The 19,555-nt window shown below is 35.8% G+C and overlaps 1 protein-coding gene across 1 annotated transcript in view; it reads left to right on the top strand.

The window, feature by feature from the left end:
- CIB2 (calcium and integrin binding family member 2) overlaps positions 1-19,037 on the top strand; it is a 49,298-nt gene extending 30,261 nt beyond the window's left edge. The window contains exons 4-6 of the mRNA XM_062584039.1: positions 9,169-9,316; positions 10,245-10,440; positions 18,728-19,037. Coding sequence (XP_062440023.1) covers positions 9,169-9,316; positions 10,245-10,440; positions 18,728-18,749 — 366 coding nt within the window. The 3' untranslated portion in view covers positions 18,750-19,037. The remainder of the gene's footprint in view (positions 1-9,168; positions 9,317-10,244; positions 10,441-18,727) is intronic.
- The last annotated feature ends 518 nt before the right edge of the window (positions 19,038-19,555 follow it).

Below are 19,555 nucleotides of genomic sequence, written 5' to 3'. Positions count from 1 at the left end.
ATATGCTGAGACAGTGAATTCTAGTCTTTGTAATAAAATACATTGGTCAGGATGTTGGATTTATGGTTATCCATCCTTTGCTGTAAGTAGTTTTATATCTCTCAAATGTGGTATGCCTGCACCTTGTTCGATGCTATAGCGTCTTAAGCACTTGTACTGGTACTTACAATGTGGAGAACCAGTACTCCTTAAGTTTTAAGTTATTACCAAATCAAAATCTCGAGGATATTGGTAATGGGATATGAAATTTTCTGGCTTGATTGTCTTGCCTCTGAAGAGTTCATCTGCCAGATGGCTGATGGTTGCTTTGTGAGAAATTAAAGTCGGGCTGATTTCAACCTTCAATTCGGAAAAGAGAGAAAGAACAGATAATCACACACATTCTTTTTGGCCTCACTTGTGCTGTTCCTATATTAAGGAATAGCTCATTCTATGAGATCCTTAGAGAGAACTATTATGGTTACAAGACAGCACGATACTTGTGGTCTCTAAACTGAGGGTATAACAGAAGTTTTATATTGAACAATGATTAGATTTAGAGATACGAGAGCTTATCTCACTACCTTAGAAAATTTATGTAATATGTAATAGACTACTTAGTAGAGTTTTGTAGGTATCCTTAAAGTGGATCAGAACCACTGTTCTTATACTGCACAAAGTTTCTGAGGCTTTCTGCCTCTGCTTTTGAAGATGTCTTCAGGAAAATGGAACTTGATTTTGTGAAAATAGCATGACAAAATTCAGTGTCAAATTTTGCAATAATTTCCTCTCAAGTTTCATAAGGTTGTGAAAAATTTGAAATATTGCTGTCAAACCATACACTTCAGGAACTGATGTTCTAACAGTTCATAGAGAGAGTGCCTTCAATAGCTACTAAGCTTGTTTCCAGTAAAATGTCAGCTAGGGAACAGGGGGAGATTTAGTCCTTTCAAAAAATTGACACCAAAATATTTCAAAAAGTCACCTTGGCTCTCGGTCATAAACCCGAACCAATCTTGGCCATGGAGCGTTTTGCTATTTCCTATACAGATAAAACAAAAACATAGTCCTTTCCCCAAGAATTTGCATTTTAAGAAATCACAGTACTAACTTTAGCTCATACACTAAGAAAAACATGTCCTTAGCTGTTGAAACTTGCTGAGACTACACCAGAAAAATCATTATTTTATTCCTTCAGTAAATTTTCATCAAGGTGAAGACAAAGCTAACATTTGAGTCTCAAAATAGAAACAAGCAAACTAAATGTCTATTGAATTCTAATAAAATTAGTGATAATTTCAATGTACCTGGCTTTTTTCATATACACATTACATTTCTAGTTACTGGCAATGTTGAGCTCAATACCACTGCAAATTCTGACAAATGGATAGAATCAATAATGCACTTTTCTAAATTAGATTCTGCTGCTATAAGGAGAGATCTTTACCCTATGCATTAATACTTTCAGACAGGGTAAATTTAAATGCCATTTCTGTGTTTCAGAGAAAGAAAGTTTTCTGGTGCCCACCAATTGTCATTTGTAATGATTCATTCAGTAATTCATGATTCTTGAAAACTGAAAGTTAAGATCAGAATTAAATAAAGAAGGGTCCGATACTTTAAGCAGATTAAGTCCACTATTACACTGAAGTTAACAGAGCTAATTTATTCCATTTATTTCACTGCAGTCTCTGTTCTCTAATTTTGAGTGTTTTGGTTATCCGGGCAAAGCTCTAGTGTATCAGTGGTGTGGGGATTTTATGTGTGTGTGTTTGGGGTGCAGGGAAGGATGGGGTGAGTGGGGTTTTTTTGTTTTTGTTTTGACTTTTTTTTTTTTTTTTTTTTTTTTTTTTTTTTTTTTTTTTTTTTTAAGAAAAAGATTTTTACTTAAATATTCACTTGCAACTCCACATAGCTAGAGGTGGGGATACAACCTGATCACAGTGATCGCATACGATCTTTAGAAGGGGGTGGGTGGCCACCTTCACTCTGCATACACCCCTGATTGTCAGACTCTCTAGGCTGGTGTATGCCCTGTCTCTGGTTACTGTAGTGTAGCAGTCTTTATGTCAGGGGTAGGTCATAAAAGCACTTTCTAAAGGGGAACCATTTTTGTTTCATGCACTTTACAGTCTGTTGCTTTCTCTTTTTGACGCATGCAGTAACTTCATTGATCCTCACAGGCCTTGTCACTAGGTGCACTGGGAAGTAAGGCAGTTCATAAATCCCTACTCCGGTGAAACAGAAAGACCAGCACGTGCAGGAATCAGTCAGGAGACAGAAAGGACGCATAGGGAACAGCAGATTGACCACAAATTTCAGAACCAATGTTAGCACCCTATTTTTGGAGATCAATGGTGAATTTAAACATGAATATGCATGTTTTATTTTTGAACTGTAAGTCAGTTCAAAATTTTTTAAAAAAATACTACAATTTTATGTAGGTGGAGTTTTAGAACTCATTTTAATAATTTGGTGCAGAGTGATGCCAAATCATGGTCTGTCCTCGCTTTCAAAGGTTTCCATGTAATGGACCATGACAGCTAAGAGAACGAGTTGATCATCTTCCCCCAGCTAATCTACTTGTGCAGCTCATCCCAATTTCCTTGTCTCTAAATACTTGTAGAAGTTCCTAGTAATGATGGGACCTTTGGCTGACCCCTTTTGGTCTACTCTTCTGACTTCTCTGAAACTCCTGCTTTTGTTCTCTCCCAGTCAACCATATACTCTAAAAGTATAATAAATGAGGGCTGTTATCTCCCCTTTGAACTCCAAATCTGTACCTGCCTGGTGGCCTTTACCAGTATTTTGTGTGGTTTCGCACTGCAGTTAGTGAATCAGTTTTTCTTAAAATGCTTTCTATTCCCATCATATGGTATTATGTTCTATGTTTAGCAATTCTATATGCAACCAACATCTTCGGTTATTTGGCTGTTGTGACTATAGTACAGCCTTCAGTAAAGAGCCGCGATCATTGCTGTACAGACTTGCATTTCCACTTTGTGATTAGATGCAATTGTTGAAAGTACACTTTGGTTTACATTTTTTAGGCTCTTATAGATGAAAGGGACCTCAAAAGGTCATCCAGTCCATCCACCTGCCTTAAGCCTGGATCATCTATCTACAACAGTTACCAAAACTGAAATTCAGTGCTGTTACATTTCTCATTAGAAGTGTTAAAAGAACTGTAATAAGCATACGTAGATAGATACGGTCATCTTTGAATATACAAAAATATCAGTATAGCTATATCTGAACCTGTATTTGTGCAGGGCTTCCTTATTTATCACCACATAGCCACTGCAAAGAAGGTTTGATGAAATGATTAGAATCAACTAAATACTGATAAAATTTGTTTTGCTGATGGAACTATTTTTGAAATGTGCTCATGTCTACTCCAAGGCCAATGCAGATCATTTGCTGTTGCATTTCTGACACTTTTCTTCCAAAGTGCCAGCTGTTTATATGGAGGTCTGTATGGAGGTGTGATAATGAGCATTTTAGTCATTTCTGTTTGAATGTTTGTCTAACAAGGGTCCATTTCTATTTCTTGGAAACAGCTTCTTAAATTTGAGGAAGATTTGTTTCTGAGCAGTGCCCTGTACTGACCATGTCCTAATTAAAAAACAAAAAACACCATTAGAAGGATCCTGACATGTAGAGGTCTTCAAAGCAGACTGCTGTGGGCATTTGAATGCCTCCATTAATGTCAGTGGGGGCTTATGTGCAGGTACAAAAGGGAATATGATCACCAGATTTCTGTGGAATGAGAGTCCTCGTTACTGCTTTACTTGTAACCTCTTATTTCCAAAGTGCAGTCAGCTCATAGTAATAGGATACAGTGCTCTAAATTAATTCAGCAAGCTTCAGGATGACTACAGAAGGGGTTGGGCAAAAGGAGAACACAGTACTTTGCTAGATCAGTGATGGAAACTAGAGAATAGAAGAAAAAATAACAAATGACATTAGCAGGATTTAACTGCAGTGTCAGCAGGAGTGCCTGTGTTTACATATTCTAAGTGAACTAGTGGGCATGGCTTACAGTATTATGTTCCAGGTCTACCTATCAGAATATATGCCGTAGTACATTCAAAGATGCAAAGAGGCAATTATCTAAGTGGAAAAGGTGATGGTTAAAAAGATCCATCACACATTTAGGAAGGACTGGTTATCTCAAGCCTCTGCAACAGCAGCAGCCTGCAAAACAACAGAATTTTCAGCTGTAACAATTCTTTTATTTCTGTCTTCCCTCTCATTTTTATTGTGAGAGAACAGAAAAAGGCTTTTTAGAAGACAAATATAGGTGTCCAGTTTTAAAAGGATTCTTTTTTAAAACAGGTAATGCTTAAAGGGAAACAATCTAGGGAGGAACAGGATCATTTTTCTCTTTAATCCGTTCCCCCATGACTTTTCCCTTAAAGATGATGGAACCCTAATCTCTGTTCTTTAGAGTAAAGGTAATGAAATTACAGAAAGGATGTGAAAAGTATCTGTGAAGGTAAGATAATACTTTCTGTTGTGGAAACCTCAGATATACTGCCTGAAGACACATAATATGAGAAGGTTAAAGGGAAGAAATCAATATGAAGAAAGATTTTTACTTTTCACTTAGGTTTTAGAGATCCATTTGGCAAAGAGTTACTTAAGTATGCTTCGGTCCATTTAATTTATTGTTGACTTAACTGCATTTTCAAGGCCTCTGGTATGTCAAATAGATAATTCATCTTAAGCAAGTACAATATGCTTATTCAGTCAGTGAGCTCATGACTTACTCTTGTAATGCAGAAAGTCTTCATTTTGATATTCTCTGCTGATACGGATATTTACATCTGTGCAGGCCCTGTCTGTCACACTGCACTACCTTTAACATGTCAGCTTGCAACTGTTACCATTAGACTTAGTTTTGTTGAAGTTTATTCAGAGGAAAGCAATTTAGCATTTTGGAAATCAGAAAGGAAAATTTTCTTATGACATATTTTCTAGTCTGACATTTTAGCATTCCCTAATAACTATGATAAGGCTTTATTACGGGTTTAATAGACATGCATATTCCTTATGTGCCTTGAAGAAAAAAGTGGGCCTTTTTCATACATTTCAGCCCAGCTAAATCCTGCTTTGACTTGGTGATAAACTGACAAATTGAAACGACAGAATCAATCGTTTTCCACTAAGTGAGTGTCTGTATTCGTACCACAAGCTCACGCCCCGTCACTCAAGTCAGATACTTCCAGCCTTAGCCTTAGCCATAGAGGCGCATCTGCTGCACCGCTCGTATGGTGCACATGATGCGAGGGATCATTGCATGTGCCTTTACAATGACTTTCAGCCATCTGTTTAATTCTGGAGTGTTGTTACTCATGTTGTGACTTTGACTGCTGTGAGCCTGCTGCTTCTTTGAGGCCTGCCATCTTTTCATTTCAGGAACTCCCTTATTCTATACTATATTTAATTTGGTTTTACTTTGGCCTGTTTTTGTCTCCACCTAAACAGTGTGTCAAGCTCGCATATTGAGCTCACAGCCCAGGAGGTCATTAATGCCCTACCCGTGGATATGTTAGGAATGTTCCCTATTGTAGAATTACTTCAGTCACTAAATTCTGCAGTGGAATTTGAATTTGGTATTGACTACCTTAAGGGATTGTCATCTGAGCCTATGACTCTGTGCTCTCTACTTCACCTGGCCATTAAAACAGCCTTAATGCTAGCCGATACCTCAGCTAGAAGAGTTGGAGAGAGCTAAGGATTGAAGTAAATCCCCACTAAAAGAGACTTTTTCTGAGACACAATTGTACTCTAAGCTCTGATTAAGGCTACTTTTTGATTCTTGTATGTCTCAGGAAATTACACTTCCAATATCTGTTTCTCAAATCTCTCTAATTCTTAGAAGACTGGCATGCACACTTAGAGGGTTTGTCATTATCTGGATATTTGCCTTTTGGCAGACTCTAACTAATTTCTACTATGGAAGTAGCTCGGGAGTGCAAATGGCAAGGCCCAAAGCATCTCTTTAGACAGCTAGCGTATCCTGAGTGCTATGATACCGTTAAATAGAAATCTCTTATAGAATCAGGTACACTCTTTGGGGGTATGAATGGCTTATATAGCTCTGAGAAAAAGTATCTCAAAGTCCCAGTTTGCAAGGGGTCTGTTTTTACATTTGCCTGGCAGTATGATTTGCCAAATGTATGTAGGTGTGGGACAGTCTTGATAATTCAGTTTTCTAGGTCTTGTACCCGAGTATCTGACCCCTTCAGTGTAGCTGCATCCTGGAACTAGACACTGCAGGGAGTCATCTATAATGTGAATCTACATCTGATCAGTTACCTGAAGCAGAAAGGAGATCTGCTTTCCAGGAAGCGAATGCTCTCTGAAGCAGTGTCCGTATGGACAGTCACACTCCACATTCCTCTTAGAGCAATTGTGCTGTTATATTTTATACGTGTGTTTCAGTAGGATCCTTAAAAGTTAAAATGAGCTGAAAATGGTGTGGTGCACTATGCTCCTGTAATATGCAACTGCCACATGAAGGAGACAGTAGGAGCCTACTTATGTGGCTTTCAGCTTACTGAGGCTGAAAGTCTCCTGTCTGACCACTTAGTATACGGCATATGACCAATGGGCAGATGTTCAACATAGCACAAAGACCATCATATTACTAGGGAGTTGAACTGTCTTTTTTATGCTGGAATTTAGCTGAAATTCTGTAGAGGAACTTGGTTTACAAAATCTGGATCTGCCTTGAATTCAAGTTCTACCAGGCTATATCCTCAACCACAGTAAATCAGTTGAATTCTACTATTTAATATGAGTCAGAGATCTTAGGCACAAGATTTTTATTTAAAATACTCTTAAAGAGTCTCAGTCCATGTTTGCTCATGTTCATTACCTTTTTCACTTGTACCTTTGCTTTGAAGTTTTCAGTAGTTTAGAACTATATCAAAGTTTTTATTATTTCAGGTTATAGCAAAATGCATCTTTAATGTTACTTCCATGTGGGTGACGAGTTCAATTATGCTTCCAAGTTCCCCCTGTGATTTCAGTTGGGTATCTTTATCTTCAGTTCTTGTAAGCTGCTGCACACTGTTAAGCAGTTGTTAAATTTCACTTCAGAGGCAGCTGCATATTAGTGGTAAGTGGCCTGACTCTTGTAAGGTACTTTATGTTCCTTTAAGGTGAAGGATACTATACATACATACATACATTATATTTTATATATTTATATACATATAAAAAGTCTGTTCATGTTGCTCTGCTTTGTACATGCTGCTTGTACTTTTAGCCTGCAGGAGTATACAGAAAATACTGTGTTCTACAAATAACAGATATGTACTATGTATCAATTGTCAGGAAAGTTCAGATTAACTGAAAATAACATTTTCTGGCCTTTTACCTCTCAAATACAGCTATTTTAGGAAATCTTATTTTAAACTTTATTTAATATAATCGGGTGGTATTAAAAAAACCTGTTACTTAGTTTATTAAATCTTCAGTAAAAATAGAACTGAACTGAAATGGATATATGATTGAAATTCAAGTTTTCACAGCATAAGGCTAAGTAAATCACTGCATATTAAAAATAACCAAGATGATGTGCAGCTACCAAACTGATTGCAGTTATGGGAGTTCATCCTAATCTGTGTTCTTGGCTTCAGATGAGGTTTGTAGATATGTTTGGTGAGATTCTACTCACTGTCTGAATGACGTTTGTGTGTGTTATTCATACTCAATTGAATAGAATTGATTTTGCTAGGTTGACAGAGGCAGCTTCAAATTCATTGTTATTGTATATAGCTACAGGGAAAAAATTATGATAGAAATGTTTGTCTTGGACTCCAAAGCAGTAAAGCAGCTTTTTCGTCAGCTGTTCGTTTGTGGGTTTAGAAAACTGTCTTATCCAGAGTGGCGTTGTCATCAAGGATTTGTAGGGTGCTAGAATAGAATCTCCAGATCATCTCCTGTGGAGAAGAGATTTTGCTTAAAACGCTGGGAGTTATAGTCAGTTGAAAGAGAAGATGGATGCTGAAGCACAACAGAGAAGATGAAAAAGCCTTCTACAAGACTCTACTGGAATGTGATTCTATGTCCTTCATGAATGCCAGTGGTTTTGTGTGTGTGCCCTATGTTCTTATGATCTTTATTATGTTGTTTTTTATAACTTTATAGCTGTCTGCTTCCTTGGCATCATGTCTTTGTGTGGCAAGAGGAAATCTCCTGCTTCTACTAATGTTCTATCAAGGAACAGTAGAAAGAACTACAGATGGAGATCAAACAGATCAATCAATAGCAGAGATCAAGTCACCTTGTTCAGCCTCTGCTCATATCTTTAAAACCAGATAAAAGCAACATGTATAGTAATTTTTGTTTAAGCAAAAGATCATGCTGTGATGAAGAAGAAAATTAATGCACTTGTGCCTTAAGAGTAGAGTTTTCGATGTTTGCCATGCAATGAAAGCCAGAGAAGGTGATCAGCATGGCAACCTTGCTAGTAATTTGGATACCAAGATTTAATTGTCATTTAATGAAATGATGTTTCTCTTGTTTATATGGGTCAAAACTATCTATTGGCAAACAGAGCATAATGTTTCACAAGTAACTAGAGAAGGAAGCTCTGAAACTGGAGTCAATGTTACAGCTTTCCTTGCAGTAAAGAGATGCCATAAAATGGTGTTATGGTTGATATTTTCAGAGAAATTATTTGGCAAACAGTGGTGTGTGTAGGACATGACAGACATTGATATATTTCATAAGAAAATACAGAAGAATATATCCTAATCCTCCTAACTGTGTCAGTCTGATAGCCTGTCAGGGACCATTTATGTTATTTACGTGCAAATGATCTTCGTGTTCTTTGTAACTTTAACCTAATGTTAATGGAGCAGATGTTCCACACAACAGAAATGAGGCAACCACCAGTTTAGAGAGAATAATAACAATGAAGCTGAGAAGAACTGAGCTAGTAGTGGTACTGTACTGCAGTGTGTTCTACTCACACTTTGTGCCAGAGCTTGCAAATTTAGTATTTCTGATGCGTTTTGGAGAGGGGAAAAAAGTTTCCTTCAAAAGGCTGTGTTCAGAGAGCCATCCAGGGAATTAAATACTCTTAGTTATGATCAGGGAGTTGGCAGTTTTACTAATGTTCCAAATACTTTAAAAAAAATCAAATAACTTTTTTAATTCTGTTTTTCACAGGAGAATCCTTTCAGGGAAAGGATTGTTGAATCTTTTTCAGAAGATGGAGAAGGGAGCCTCAGCTTCAATGATTTTGTGGACATGTTCTCTGTTCTCAGTGAAATGGCTCCCAGAGAGCTTAAAGCAATCTATGCCTTCAAGATCTATGGTAAAGTATTAGGATGCAAAAACAAAATGGCTCTATTGATTTATGTTAAATTCAGTATAAGAAGAATTTTTGTTACATGCTCAGCTTTGTTTTTAAAGAAAATCAAGTAAGAGCCCTTCTTACTTTAAGAACTGAACTCTTCATTCTGATCCAGTCCACAAGATACTGGTTTAATTTTTAGCCTGCTTTATACTATGAAGAATGTGATCAAAGCGCTTTCATGTTAAACGTAGTTTTTGAGGTTGCTTCTGCAAATATAGACAAAAGGAAAAAATGAATGATACATATTCATAGCGAATCCATAGTACTACTAGAGATGCGATTCATGTATTCTGAGCAGATATTATTTTTTTTTTCTCCTTCCCCTGCAGCCTAAAGAGTCTGGGAGTTTTAGCTTCATTGAAAACAAAAGCTCAATCTGACAAAGCACTAAATGCCTTCAGTTTCTTTTTAATTTTTTAATACAAAGGCAGGAGTTTGTTAATACTACCTCTAAAAAAAAAGACTAAAAAAAAAGTGTCTTGTCTAGTGCTTTCCATATTTCTTAGGCTTTTTATTAAGCTGTTCCTATCTTGTGAAATCTAAGCAAATATTAAAATGTTAATAATATAATTTGCTAGAAAAATTCAATGCTAAGTGCTTCTAGAGAATGCATATATTGACTAAGCATTTTGAACTTGAGAGAGAATGCTCTATCTTTGGTTAAAATTAGAAATTCTCTAAAGTTAGCTCTATGCTTTGCTTACATCCTACTGTGGAAAAGCAAACTATATAAAGTGCAGACAATGTTATTATTTTCCCTAAGATTTCAGTGAATAAGGCTAAAAGTTAAGGGGGGCTTGTTAACGACTCTTTTGTACACTTTCGTGTTTGAAGTAAATGCATCTGAGTTGTTGGTGATGTTTTCATTGGTTGTTTTACTATTTAGATTTTAACACAGATAACTTCATTTGTAAATCAGACCTGGAAAAAACCCTCAATAAGCTGACCCGAGAAGAGCTAACAGCAGAAGAAATCACATTAGTTTGTGAGAAGGTAATAGAAGAAGCTGATATGGATGGTGATGGGAAACTAGGATTTGCAGATTTTGAAAACATGATTTCTAAAGCACCAGACTTTCTCAGGTATTAGAATTATCTTTAAAAGATTCTCTTTTTGCATATTTTGGGGTACTGTTTCAGGATATCCGCTGTATAGTGTAATATAAGAAACAGCTGACCTAAGTATGTGAAGTGCTTATCTCAGAGAGACAGAGGATGATTTCTTATCCTAACTCAGTTTACTTTTCTAGAATGTATTCCAGTTCTCTCCTAATTTGAAGACTGAACTATATGACTTCTGATGTTCTCTGCAATGTGTATAATTTCTTTAGGAAAATGTTTTCATCTACTAGGAGCTCAAAATTTTATTGTTTTCAAACCTTTAGTGAGGATCTGTGCTATCTGACAAGGGACATGTACTATGCGTCAGAATTTTTTTTTTCCCCAAGATTTCAGTTGTTCAGTGTCATAGCTAGTTTAAATTCCATTTTTTCCTCCTGTAATGGAAAATATCTAATGTAGTAAGTATACCTTTGTTGGCAAGGTTATATGGATTATCTAATTTTGCATAAAATGTTGCTTATATATTACAAATATACATGGAAGCACATTGATCATTTGCCCTGAGAGGGTGAAAGCTAGAGGCCATTTCAGCAGTATAGTTCATGCTGGCAGGAGAAAATCAATTAAAATAATTAATTACTGTAATTTTTCTCAGATTGGCAGTTAATCTGGATTATTCTTTTTGATAACTGATTTCTTTTATTGATGAGTTTCTTCCTAATGCTCTCTAGACAAAACCCAGTTATTTTAATGTAGAATTTTTCTTGCGTGTTTCATATTTAAAAGGACCTTTTGAAAATGACAAAGATTTTCATTTTTATATGTTAATAAAATTCGACAAAAACTTAAGACTGTTAGTTAAGTAATACGAGGATAGATCCTCTTTAAGAAATTATGCTAAACCACCCAACAAAGTAAGATAGTCCCAGGCTGGGAGTTCACATTTGGATCCAGAGTCCACTGGCAGAACAGGCTGAAGCTAAAACCTTGGTCTCATTTCTCTCCAAACTTGCTGAACTCTGTAGTGTAGGTTGTCTATATCTAATAGTAAATGCTTTTTGCTAACTTGAAAATGTTGGGGGGTTTTCTCCCAGTCTTTGTTCATATACGTAGTTGTAAAGTTGGTAGTGTCACTGTTTGTCTAATGATAATCGATAATATCAGACAATTTCTAACATCTGGGAAGATGAATGATCTATGAATTATCAGGACTGCGAGCAGTTATAGAGTATAACATTTTTTTCAGGGAGTGTGTTGGAAACGGTAGATGCTAATTGCTGTAAACATTTATCTCTTGATTAGTTGGCTGAAATCTAAGGAGGAATTCTGATTCAAGTTTTTGCTGCAGTTAGAGTGCTAGTCCTGTCTTATCTGTGTAGATTTTCTGGTGTCTTAATGAAGTGTGGAAATACTTCGCAGGCTTTCTATCAGATGGAACATTTATAAGTTTTTTTTTTTTCTTTTTCTACACGGCTGTCTGTTTGCATGAAATGTAGAAACTTAATTATCTTTCTGTCAAATGATGTTCTATTCTGCCAAACCGTTCAGAAGTTACTGGGAAGGGCAATTAAAAAACTCAGAGTGATTGAATAAATTTTATTTCCATAGGAAATAAGGCTTAAATTAAGGTAGAATTAAGATAGATCAAGATTTGTAATCATAATCTTAATGCTAATGGTGATTTACAGCTTTTAAGGGTCCTGCAGAACACAGGATAAGTTGATGTTATTTTTTCAATAAATGAAATCTCTGAGGAAAAACATATTGTAACAAAATGATTCTGCTAATAAAGTGTGGGGATCTGGTCCCTGTGAACCCTGGGAAGCATCAGCTGAAGTGTCTCATTGACAAAGAATCAACTCAAGTAGATGCTCTAAAGTAAATGTGAATGTATTTTATACATTGGAAGCATATCAGGAATTCCTTGAGCAGTCAAGTGTATTAGCTGAAACTCTTTCAGAACAAGATACATTTTGTCATTACGGAGAAACTCTGCTGAGTAGGTACTCTAATTTTTCATTTACATATATTTCTAGATTAAGAATACTTTCTTTATATCATTCTCCATTTAGAAGCTGCTGGGGTCAGGTAGAGTTTAAGCAAGTGAAGGCTGCACTGTGCCTGCAAATCATGTAGAGAGCTCAGATCAAATGTGAAGAATTGAGGACAGGCCAGAAGACTCAGCAGAAGCTGTAGTTTCAGAGGTTGCCTGTGCTATGACTGACTTCACTGCTGTGCTGCAGAAGCGCACAGACTGCTGACTGAGAACTGCAAGCTGAGGATACTGTGTAATCCAATTATTTTCTGAGAAAGCTGCAGAGAGGAATATTTGCCATGGTAGCCATTGGAATGACTGCTGTTCCTTTGACAGAGTACACCAGGCTAAGTTGGAGAGTAGATACAACCAGTACTCCAGCCTTTTAGCTTCTTTTCCAGTACATGGAACTCAGGACCCTGTCTTGTTTGCAGAGCAGGGCAAATGTATAGAGTCCTTTGCTCAAACTGAGTTTTAAAGTTATAACAAAATCCTATTTTTTTTTTTTAACAAACTGCCATTAGAAATCATTGTATTAAAGTTGCATCTACAAGTGCAAAGTGGCTCATATATATACATACGTGTGTGTGTGTATATATACATATATACATACACACATATATATACATGTATTTATAATGCTGAAGTACAAGATAGAGCAATTTTATGTAAGTATTGCCTCCATTTTCCTAACATAAAATCTGGTTGCTTGTTGATTGATTTCAATTATATAATAGCAGTCTCAAACATACTAACTATTCATTTAATGAAACAATGTTTCCTTTTAACCTAAATTTATCTCCACTCCATTTACAGCTACTGATTCTTGATTCTCTTACCTCTTGTAAGTCTTTAGCTGTAATGGTCCTCCTAAGTGATAATCATAAGCTGGATACAGCCATATTCAAGATAGGCAGTGTAGTTTTACTGTGTAAAATAATGCAGAACGTGCAAACCACAGGAAGTGTCCTAAAAGTGGATCAACAACCCTATATGCCAGCAATAAACTTGTGCCTGAACTATCTTAATATTCTAAAGAGATATGAAAGCATGTTTTCATAGCGATAAAACTGTCCTTTTGAAAATCTTCAGCAAATACAGAATAAAAATACCAACTGCTTAATGTGCAGACACAGCTATAATTTCATTTGATTTTGTTTATCTCCACTTTTTGTACCCATCTGGGTGCACTCCAGATTTTTATTTCAAGAATGCCTATGCCTTCAAATGTTTGGCAGGTCTGAAAGGTAGACACCAAGGAACAAAAGCAGCGGATGCTTTTGAGAACGATTGCCAATGAGCAATCAACACACTGGGCAGTTCTAGTTTTCAGAGAATTTGTCTTGTTGTTCTGAAGCTAGGGACAATCAAAATTTCTGAACATCTTATTCTAGGATGCCACATTGGCACCTAGTATCTGATCCTTTTGAAAATATTGACTAATTTACAGACCTCATCTGACTTTTATTGGCCATAAAAGTTTTCTCATCATTTTCTTTAGCTTTTTATTCCACCAAAAGCTGCTACTTCAACTCATTAGAATAGGTAGGAAGCTTAGGATACAAGGCACTTTGGTTTTATCCCTGATTACCATTGCTTCAGCAGGTGATCTCTGCTAAGCCATATAGCATTTGTCCTCTTTTTACTCTGTAACATGGGAACAGTGCTTACCTGACTTGTGACAAACACTGTTAATTTTTATAATAGGAACTATACAACTATAAAATCTCGTTATTAATAAAATAAAATAAAATTACTAAGGAGTAATCTTCTTTACCTTGTTTATGGAAAACCTTTAAAGGAAAGATTTCTATAACAATGTGTAATACTTTTTTGAAGCACTTGCTACATAAGCTCAATTTGGACTTTTTAAAGCTGGCATACTATAATTCACACTCAATACATACAGCAGACATTAATTTTGGCACCATGATCCAGACTTTAACCTTGTATGAGCTGATGTTTGTCTACAGTACTTTGATTTTTTTTCCTTATTTCATTATTTATTTCTCAAACTTTTATTTAAAGATCCTGTGTGGGTTTAATCTTCTACAGACAGCCTTTGCAAGGTTTGTACTACTGTCAAACAAATGAAGATGCAGTAAAGTCTGTTCCTTGATTTGCACTACTGCTGTTAAGGATTTTTTTTAAAAAAAAAAGACTAAAAGAAAATTCTGCTAATCATTGACCAGCGCTGAAGATCTGTACAATGTTGGCTGTTATCTCAGAAGATTCAGTAAGGTGTAAATGATAGTGACAGTTGCTAGTTCACTAAAAATTCTTATCATTAAGAAGGTGCTTGTAGTTTAATGGAAGTATTAGCGCTCTGAACCAGCCCTAGCTAAGTGTTCTGTTCTACAAGACTGGTTACGTTTTCCACGGGAAATTGTTCTATAAATCATCCTGGAAGTTTAAGTTTATTTCAAGGCCTGACGATGAAGCATACTAAAACGATTTCAAATGGAATTTGAGAAGAACATGTTACTCATAACACCTGGGAGCTGCCAAAACTAGATGGTAAAACAACCGATTAAACAAAAAGCCATCATCACTGGAGGTGCACTGTTTCCAAAACCTTCAGGAGTCTTCACCCACAGAACAACTGACATCCTTATTGAAGTCCTGCCTACAGCTCAAGTGAAAAAAGAGACATCATAGGAAATGTGAGTCCTGTTAGACCTGTCCCAAAATGCAGATTATTTAGATCCTAAGGACTAAAATTAAACCTAGTAAAAAATTAGAAAGAGATGCTTCTTGAGGGCAGCAGGGAAAGAAGTAGCAGGGAATCATTTTTTGTGAGTATTTTCTACTGCTTGTTTCAGCTTAATCCAATATTCAAAAGACAAAATGACACTATTAGATACAAATGCAAAAAACTTACCTGAAGATTTTTCTACTTCTGTAGAAAACTTACTCATAAATCTAGTTTTCCAGTTAAGTGAATCTGGATGGAGTGTGGTTTTTTGATTGTTTTTGTGGAGTTTTGTTGTTTTTTTCCCCTTTTTAAAACTGGATCATGACTAAAATGTGCTCGCATTCATAAACAAGTCCCTACAGAATAATTTGGACTTTATTTATAATCTGGGTATTAAAAATGTAATCAAGTCATGATTGCTTCTACCCAAGTCATATAATCATTTTTTCCTGAATTTCAGAATTTGTTTCAAATATCTTTAATTGGTAAGAGTCTATGCAAAACTGTTTTTTAGTGCAGAAGTCATCATTGATGTTGGCTTTTGTATGCTGTGATTTGTCATAATTCATAACTAGGCTATGAAAAGTCTGCTTTTTAATGCTGTCCATGTCCCTAATGAAACAGTCTTTCTATACTTGCAGAATATACTCTTTCCAAGAATCTGTCATTTTCGGAAGGCTGGATGTTTCTTCAAGGACAGATGAGATTATCCTGCAAGTGTTGAGAGCTTTCTATGGATGTATCTCATATACTTTTTGATTCCATTCAATCATTTCATGGTGCAGAAATATTTCTGACAGTTTTCAGCCTCTCAGATGCTTTCAACCTGTAAAGTTTTCCTCCAGTGTGAGCATCTAAATTACATGTTTTGCATACAAGGATACCTAATGAGTATCTTCTGATTTCATTCAGGAAAGAAATTGCATATGATTCATACATTATGAACACTGTTCCATTGCTAATTGTCGTGATGTTGAACTGAGATTATTGGCTATAGAAAGAGACGTTTCAACACAGTCTCTTTAACTTATCTTCTTTCATTCTGCAAAGATGCTCAGGAGTTCTTCTGAAAACTGATGACAGTAATAAGTCATACAGTTTACCTGTACCATAGTGCAAACAGAAAAAGGATAGACAGGGTATCAGGTAGTATTTAGTTTGATATTTAGTGAGAGAAACAAGTTTATGTGCCTCATTTGACTTGGTCGGGAACCCAAAATGTTGTTCCATAGCAAAAATGCAACTGGGAAGCATATGATGCTGCTGTATGCCCAATAAATAAACCAGTTTCACTCGAACTATTCCAGCATCGAACCCCTGAGGTAACATTTTCAGAGAATAGGAATTTCCCTAAAATGTTTTTGAGAGATGATTTGCTCTGCAGTTCCCTAGTAACTATAAATGCCTTATCCAACCATGGAGTTTAACCGTCTTGGAGAATGAGACCTGAGATCATTCAGAATTTCAAATGTAAGTGGTTTGTCTGTATTCTACCCATTGTGATACAAACTAAAAAAGGAGTAACTATTCTTCTTGCTTATGTTATTATTAAAGAAGGATTTAAGGCTCAATATTTTATCCATTCCCAGTGTCTAGGTTTAGCTTGGTATAAATAGTGAAGCCATTTACCAATTTGTAATCTGAATTAGTCAGACTAGATCTTTGTTTGAGACCCTCTCTCCTATGCTAAATAGTATTTTTTTTTTTGTTTACTGTTGTCAGTATCTCATTATTATGTGAAATAAATTCTTTTATATGAAAGAAATATTAATAGTCTTAGAATAACTCTGAATTTGTGTATTTATACCAATGATCAGGATTTGGTCTTACACATGAAAAGATTCTAGACACAATATTTTTTCTTGTTGGCATACTAATGAAATCTTCCTTTTTGCAAGGAAGCATTCTGACTTAACCAGCCTTACCACCCATGTATATATATGGATATACATCTCAATGTGCAATCAGAATTGAAGTCCTTTTAATTATAATTTCTAATTCACAGTCCAATAGTTTGCACCTAGGGACTGTATGTTGGAGGAACACTTGGAACTCAATTTTGATAAAGTTTAAAGACGCTCTGAAAAATGAAGTTATGAAAACTCTGATCTAAATCACTGCTTTTTTTTTTTTGGTGAAAGTACGGACATGATACTTTACTGCTAAAAGACCAGAAGGTCACCTTAGCTGTTTTTATGGTGGTTTCATCATCCTATGTCCGCTCATCATTATTACAAGAGGCAAGGAAATGATAAGACTACTGGTGAATGGATCCATTTCTTCTTGCAGCACCAGTGTCTTTGATTGAATGGTTACTGTAAGATCTTCGATAAAAATTGTTACAATAAAGTCAAATTTCCAATATACTGACTTTCAGTAATACTCTGAAAGATTTTTTTTTTTTTGTTAATACTATAGTGCACTTCTTTCAATGTAACTTCACTGTTTTTCAAACACTGACATTTGGAGCATTGCTTGAGCAGGGGAATTTTCTGTGGAGGATGTCAGAGGAAAGCCTTACAAGATTATTCCATCGCAATTGCTGTAGTTGTTAGTCTACATGAAGTCTCAGTTTAGGAGTACACTCACTGGTTCTGTTCATGCTCTGCCTATATCTGACCAGAAGAGCCTTACTGCCAGAAACCAGGACATATGGCTGGAGCAAGTGCTGGCCTTAATCACTGGAGTTTTCTTGAAGTTTTATCAAGTAAATATTGTATTATCAGTGTTCAGACTGTCCTAGTCACAACCAACCAGTGATCTGTCAAAATGGTAATAAGTTCCAGATGAAATAGCAAATCCCTGAACTCTGCCATCAAACTCTCCATCTTGGGACAGGCCTGAGGATTAACTTTTGTATCCTTTTCAACGGGACCTGCCTATGCCTTGATATTAGGAATCCTTGCATTTGGAGTAGTTTACAGTCTTCCAAATGTAATTTCATGTGAAGTTAACTTTATATGAAGAATTGTTGTTCTGATGCGCTCTGAAACTAGAACAAGGAACCCTCTACTGCATGAATTTTGCAGGTTGAATGGCATGGCTGGATTTCAAATGTAATTGAGTAGTTCTTATTATCAAATTAGCAATAATTTATTAATAAATCTTTACCAAAACCCTACTGTGATTTTCAGTTAAAAATGTCTTCTCTTCTGACAGATCATAACCTTTCTAATAAATCCACAATTTAAAGTATTAGATCTGCTTCTGTTAAGTAAAAACTTTCAAAATGAGAAATATATTTTCAAAATAGCCACTGTTCATCTTATATCATTCTAATATTGATTCATTCTTTGATACTTGAACTTACTAATTCATTCTACAGGAATACTGGTTGTACTTCCTGCAATAAAGTTTTAACAGATTTAGGAATGCATGTCATCTTGAAATACTTCAGTGTAAGTGAAAATATGCTTCAGATTTCTTCACCTTTTTCCGAAACATTTTTACTGGGATAAAGGACAATATAGAACAGAATTTCAGATTCATTACCCAGCACCTTCCTTTATGTACTGTAAGGAAAATATTCTGCATCATGATGAATGTGTTTATCTCTTAATTTCTTTTTTCCTTTACAGTACTTTCCACATAAGAATCTGAAGATGTTTCTGTGAACCAGTGTTGCCAGAAATGACTTGCCAGTCTGGTCTTTCTGAATCTCAGGCACTTTGGGGGCTGTTGTCCTCTATTATGGCTTCTTAGAACTCAGCAAAAAGTACTGAAATAATTCTGGTCCACCAGGAGTCAGAAGCATCATTTGAGCTGCAAGACATTTGGAACAGTGACATTTTTATCTCCACTGCTGGCCAAGCAGTCTGACAAGGATGATTGGTTCTTGGGTTGTGGGGTTTTTTTAACAGACAGAACCAGAATATTATTAAAGGTATTTACACATAGTTTTTATATTTATGAATATTTAATACTGCTCCTAAAAGCAAAAAAAAAAAAAAAAAAAAAAAAAAAAAAAAGAAACAAGATTGACAGAAAGGTTAACTTTGGTGACTTTTTCCAATAGAATTTGAAAGAAAGCAAGGGCCTTAAATAATGAGATGCCTCTATCACTGTGTTATATAGCTGGGGATCTTGCATGGATATATCTTAGGTGAAAGAACTGCTGTCAAGATCAAGTTCCCAGTGTTGAAGACAACCACATCCCAGGTTTCCCTTTCAGTCACTGAAATGGCAGTTGCTGGGTTTGGTGCTTACCTTCAACGGACATGTTATGGACTGTCATATCCTTGCAAAACTTGAAGTATTTGCCTTTTGTGTATGATTTGCATACATGATTCATTTCTTCCCAAGAAACTTTAAAATGTTTCCTTATGCTCAAAGGAGATCTTGCCTTTTTCTCGTACTCTGGGCTAATAATGTTATATGAAAGAATTTGATTGTCTATAACCCATGAA

Source organism: Rhea pennata, chromosome 10, assembly GCF_028389875.1.
Source record: "Rhea pennata isolate bPtePen1 chromosome 10, bPtePen1.pri, whole genome shotgun sequence".
Taxonomy (NCBI): domain Eukaryota; kingdom Metazoa; phylum Chordata; class Aves; order Rheiformes; family Rheidae; genus Rhea; species Rhea pennata.
This window is presented reverse-complemented; position numbering and strand designations above follow the sequence as displayed.